Raw genomic sequence first — 6,243 nt, forward strand, 5'->3', positions numbered from 1 at the left:
TACACACTAGTTTAGAAAGATATGAGGCTGATTTGCTTTAATTAAAAGTAGAGGGGCTTATTTGCACACAACACATAAGTGTTGGGGCTTATTTGCCTCATATCCCAAAAATCAAATAATTCCTTCTTTAATCGGGGTAATGTTTAAATATTTTGAGTAACTTAACTGATTAATCCGGGTGAATTTAGAATTTGTGTTACACTAATTCCCAATTACATAACTACAAATCTCCAATCACTACATCATTATCCTTCTTTCTCGTCTCTACACACCAAATTAAACCAAAAAAAGCAAGAGGATAAAAAAGAAACCAAAAAAAAGGAAATTGGCCTTTTTTCTCAAATTTAAAATAAAATAAAATAAAGGAAATTCATTTTGCAACTCGAAAGTGAAAACCAAGAAACTCCTGCAATCATCCATCCCCCATTGAAAAGAGAGAGAGTAAGCTCTAAGCTGAGGGAGACATAGTGATGGCAAGTACTGGAAGAGAAGCAAGACGACGTCGTATTTTGGAAGGAGGGCAAGATCGTCTGGCTCTCATCACAGGCCGAAAACCTAGTCTTTCATCTGATGCCAACGATTCCGATGCATCTCAATCCTTCGTTCCTCAACAACAGTATCATCATGATCTCAGATCAATTCTTCCATCTGATCAACCTTCAGGTAGTTTTTTTCTTAATTTGGTGAAGTTTTCGTTATAATTTATTACATTCAATTTTAATTTGTTTGATAATCTAATTAAATACTTCAGTTTTCATAGAATTATTCAATTTTAATTTGTATGAAAAATTTAGGGTTTTGCATTTTGTGTTCTTTGCAATTGAATTATGGTATGATGAACTTATTGGATATTTTAGGTGTGAATGAGAAATTGAACTGGACCCGGGTTCCCTCTTGTTTCATTTAGGGATTGATTGGGATTTGAATAATTGGGAAAAATAGGCTGGTTTTTGGGCCCTTATTCAACAATTTATTATGTTTAAAGGGTTCAATTTTGAGCATGTAGTATATTTGGATAGAGTAAATTTTGGTTATGCGGCAACCCCATCATATTGCTTTGGTTATTGTTGTAGTCTATGTGGATAGATTATTAACACATGGGTATAGCACCATTAGATAGTTCTTTGGGGTGTTTTATATGGCGCAAATGTTCATGAAAAATTGGTCTACTTACGGAATTTGAAGCAAAAAATAAGTTTTAAAAGTCAATGGAGGATTGGAATTGTGTGGATTCTGATTTTAAGCTAGTGGACATGTTGTAGAAGAAAAAGTCATAGTGGTTTGGGAACTGCTGTACGACTTTGGAGAAAGATGAAGTTCTTGTTGGTATGGTCTCTTGAAAATCATTGGACAAAGAAAAATCAATCTGGACTGGAAGAAAAATAATTTCCTCCACTTTTATTATTTAGTGGAGCAAAAAAATGGAGAACGGATATTTGTAGTATTTACCAGCAAAGGATAAGGTTTTGGAAAGGACCTGAATGACTGATAAACTTGAGATTTGAGATTATGTGTTTCAGCCTTCATGGTGTATGGAATTTGTCTAGGGAGTGAGGGACATAAGGTTGGAACCCTTATTTTTCCCATTGGATTGTTTCTAGATCATTGGGTGGACATTGATTATTTGCGAGGTACCTTTGGGATTGTATGATGTCACATTAAGTTAGAAAAGTTTATTTTGGTGTGGAAGTGTTGTAGAAAGGCTCGAGCTCAAGTAGATAGCTCTTTTGTTGGGCGTAAGTTCCGTACAATAAAAAATATTGTTTTGTTGAGTGGATGAGATTTGTGATTTGAAGTGCTATATGTTATTATGTTTTAGGCGTCAAATACTTGAATTGGGATGTATGAGTTTGAATTTTGAAATGCAAAAAAAAGATCTCAAAATTAGTTCGACCTGTTTAATTAGGAACTGGCACCCTATTTGGCAATTTCGATAGTGGCTAGCTGATAGTTCATTTCATTAGCTGTTAGTTGATTCCACTTAATTTGACCAATTGATTTGTTTGTAGTTGTACAAAGATTTTTGGTATCCTCAAAGAAAAAGGTAAAATTTAATGGACAACATGTATGATGTACTTCCTCTATTCGAAATACTCGCAACATTTGCGCTTGCGAGTAGCTTTAGGAATGTTTGTGGGTAGTACATGTGGGGTTAATGATAATATTTTAATTGTTTTTGTGACAGAGAAATAATAAAAAATAGGTGCAAGTGGGGTAAAAAGGAGAGAGAAACAATAAAGAATTAGTGGTCCCATGTCAAACGATGAAGTGTTGCAAGTATACAAAAACAGTCGAAAAAGGCAAGTGTTGCAACTACTCAGAAACAGAGTGAGTAGCTGTTACCTGCTTGATTGTGTAATGTGATGCATGAAAGTGCTGACTTGATTACTTGTTAAGTATTCTTTATCAACAAATGATGGAAAATAGTTAAACATTTGTTTTAAATATTTACTCAGTATATTACAACCCTCTCTTGTAAAATAATAACCTTATCTTTGTTTCAAAATTCTGAAATAATCTCCAAACTTGTCTTGCAATAAGCTAAAGTGCTAGACTACCAACCAAAAGTATTAATGGTTTGACCATTTTACCCCAATCCTGCAACTTTTGTCCAAACCTTTCTTTGTCAAATAGGGCCTATATGGCTATATGCGTCAGATTTTAAGAATTCCTTTTATTTATTAGATTCTGCCGACATCCTCGGTGGTTGCTGTTAATTCACGCAGCTGCATGAATCAGTATCATGATTGCAAGAGTTTTGGTCATTCCCCCTTTACTAATTTGTCATATCTTCTATCCACTCACCAACTTCTGACTGATAACCTTAATCCAGAGATATTTTTGTAGCCTCCTTTGATAAAGCCTTTGCCGATGTTCTTTATGTATCAACAATGACCATAGACATCATAAGGTATGAAGCAGGAGGTCTGTCTGATATGGAAAACCAAGATGAAAAAGAGGGAGGTGTACATAGGAGCCTTATATGTTCAATCTTTTGTTTGAAGAACCACAAGTATAAAGAATCTGTTGAAGAAGATCTTCTAGTCCTTCCACAGAATTGGAAATTCATTACCTGGTGAGAGTGATAAAAAATTTGAAACCGGGAAGGTATTTGGGTCCAGTCACGTTGACTTGGAGGGTTATATGTTCTTAATTTCAAGTTAATCTATATGCTTACATTTACATCCTACTGGACTCATGGGCTGGTTAATGTAGAGTGCTTTTGTCAGATCAATATATCCTATGTGGTTCGTGAGGCCAGATCAATAAATCCTCTGAGGCTCAGATCAATAATTCCTCAATAGCACTATATGAATTTCATGATATTTTAAGCAGAAAAATCACATTTGGTTGTTTTTCAAGAATGAATGGCTTTTATCATTTGGGAAGATTAAGTGTGAGCATCTGTTTTGTATTCCCTCTATACTGGGAGAATAATGGGTAAGGTAGAATGGTGAGTAGATGTCAGGCTAGCAAATGGGATGAGGACAGAACGGGCTAATAACAACAGTCTATGAACTTAATTCTAGACGGTATTTGTACGAAATAGTGGTTGCAAAGTTGACTGTCAAGTAACCAGGTCATTTTGATGCTGATGTTGGTCATCACAACAGCATCATTTGTGGTGGTTGCTGAATGTTACTAAAGTGGTATGAAATGGGAAGCTATTTGTTGTCACTGTAGAACGTAGGCCATTGGCTGTTCATGAGGATATGTCAATCCTCTCTCTTTCTGGGGGTAGAGTGTGTGCACTTTCATAGTTCCATTTAAAATGAATCCCTAGCCAATGGCAAACTTACTTTTAGTGATCCTTTGGGTCTCATATTTCTTTGGAGTGTAGCTTACTTTTTTGTCATCTTTAATTATTTATTTTGGGTGGAGTGACTATTGAGCTGTGAAAGGAACCTGCTTTTAGATTAATGCTTTTCTGGAAAAGAGAAATTTCTTCACAAAAAATTCCGTCCCCCTCTATCAGAGATGGGGTTATAGAGTGTTTGTTTATGTTTGAACAAAAAAGTGGACCTTATACTTGAACCCACATCGTTAGGGAAATGAAACTAAGATCATTCTCTTTCGGAAACCAACTTTGAACTAATCTACCGTCAAGTTCTATTTAGCTACCAGAGAATGATAATGCATATTTTTGCTAGATTCAATGGATGTAAAGTGGCTATCGCTTATGTTGAATCTTTAACAGTAGTCTGTGTGCTTATAGTGCCACTGTATTTTTAATGGGAGAAACAGAGTTCTGTTATCCCCCCCACCCCGCAGTAGCACCTTACAAAACTGTAAAAATGTACGTTGTTTGTAACTGTTGTCTGGCTTTGTCAATTTTGTTTGTTAATTTCACTAGTCCATAACCTTAGGTTCAATAGAGTGCATCAGTACAGGCGAAGACCTTTATAGTTTATTCTTGACTATTGGAGAAGTTGGAGCAAAAGAAGGCTAAGTTGTAATCATGTTTCATAGCCTCCATATATGTTTAGAGCAATTTGAAGGTGTGTGAAAACTTAGTCCACATATTAGTATTCTGGTTTAACATATATGGTGAAGAATGACGCTAAGAAAGCTTAACGTGGTCTTCCATTGTGTGGTGCCCATACCTAGCTTCAACTTTCAGGGTCCTTAATGTTGGCAATATTAGTTTCGTAGGAGTCCCATCACTAGTACCATTTAACAAATAAATACTTCATTTGACTTTGTATATACCTTTACTGCTTCTTTTTTGCAAGCCTATTCACCAAAGATTCTACGTTGTTGATTTCGTAATGGTTCTCTGAGTAATTGACACTTTGTCAGCTTTGAGCGATGGACTATGTCGTGTCGTTCTTTAGGGGTTGAAGTTTCTTGTCAATATTGAAAGCTCATTGATATTTGTGAATTTGCAGTTTCTCAAACAGAGGAAGAAAAACCCACATATTTGATGCATGATGAAGCTTCCAACTTCAGTGAGGATGATGTATTAGGGGGTCGAAGCAAAGAAGAAGTGTTGATAAGGAAATTTGAGCAAGTTACAGAACCATCGAGAGCATCTGCATCAGAAGATAACAGCAAAAGAGAAGCTTCTTCGGGGCTTCAGAAAGCTTTTGATGCAGCACTAGGGGTGGCCCAACAAATCCCTGTTGGTAATGTGACTTCACAGCAAGTAAGTGTTGCTGTAACAGAGACAGAGCATGATAGATTGTTGTGTGCTCTAACGATAGCAATCTTGGTAGTCTTATCATCTGCCGGATTCCCGATAGTGAGCAGCAAGGCATTTAGGGGGATCTTATTATTCCGACCACTGTTTCTCGTTTTGATAACCAATATAACGATTATCATCTGGAGACTTGTACCTGATAATCGGAAGAATGTTTCACGAGGGGATAAAGATAAAACACCTGTTTTAGGCGATGGGTATGCTTGGGCTGAAGAAGCTGGGAGGGCATTAGAGCTGGGTTTGATGCTGAAGAACCTCTCGGGTTCACTATTCATGGATTGCAGTGTGTATGCTACCATTGTTGTATTCGGTCTTTCTTTATTTGGCTGAAATTAAGCCCCCATCTGTCCATCTTTAGTTTACGTAGGACAAACTTTTCTGCAACTGCAATTTGCTCAAACTTACTCATATTAAGCAATTTGTTACGTAGCAATTTTCTATGCAAATTTGTTGTATGCACTCGAGCTTCTTTCAGCATTCAATTAGAGTTTTACACCAAGTTTACCTTATATATCTGAAAAGCAAAATCACATTTCTAGGTTTCCATACGCAATTTTTTTTTGCCAATTGTAATGCTTTCTCATTTTCTCAGTGTCCGCCTAATTGTCTAACAATTACGTAATTAACCGGAGTGAAACGTCAATAATACCCTTAACCAAAGTCTAACTACGACTTTCTCATCAAGAGATCGAATTAAGGATGTACTCCGTATATGTTTCGCCCCTTGTTTCAGTATTTAAAATCTGATAAGAGCTGTGAATGTGGTTACAGACTCCGAATGACCTAAGAATATTGTAACTGCATGATGATCGTAGAAAAGATCCCAAAAATCTTAGTGTCACATGCCAAAATCAATCAACTCTAGCAAGTGGTTACAATTCTGTTGAGCAAATATTGTTGTGGGGTTTCCCATGAATGAATCAGTCAACCCCTTCAGTTATTGGGTTTTTATCCTCTACAAATTATCCTCATTAGTAAATACCTCAAAAAATCATCACAACCACAAGATTGGAACCACTCATGATCAAAACTACTCAAATGTT

At 36.2% G+C, this 6,243-nt stretch overlaps 1 protein-coding gene across 1 annotated transcript; it reads left to right on the forward strand.

The window, feature by feature from the left end:
- The first annotated feature begins 273 nt into the window (after positions 1-273).
- LOC110801659 (uncharacterized) lies at positions 274-5,711 on the forward strand. The gene is made up of 2 exons (XM_022007042.2): positions 274-663; positions 4,890-5,711. Exons 1-2 carry the CDS (start codon positions 471-473, stop codon positions 5,528-5,530), a joined length of 834 nt encoding a protein of 277 aa, XP_021862734.1. The 5' UTR covers positions 274-470; the 3' UTR covers positions 5,531-5,711.
- Positions 5,712-6,243: the final 532 nt, after the last annotated feature.

This window comes from Spinacia oleracea, chromosome 1 (genome assembly GCF_020520425.1).
Source record: "Spinacia oleracea cultivar Varoflay chromosome 1, BTI_SOV_V1, whole genome shotgun sequence".
Lineage (NCBI taxonomy): Eukaryota > Viridiplantae > Streptophyta > Magnoliopsida > Caryophyllales > Amaranthaceae > Spinacia > Spinacia oleracea.

Bases quoted from the DNA above. Each gene is read 5' to 3' on its own strand.
- LOC110801659 (XM_022007042.2), top strand. From the start codon at position 471: ATGGCAAGTACTGGAAGAGAAGCAAGACGACGTCGTATTTTGGAAGGA. The intron at 664-4,889 runs GTAGTTTTTTTC...GTGAATTTGCAG, and splicing joins TCCATCTGATCAACCTTCAG to TTTCTCAAACAGAGGAAGAA.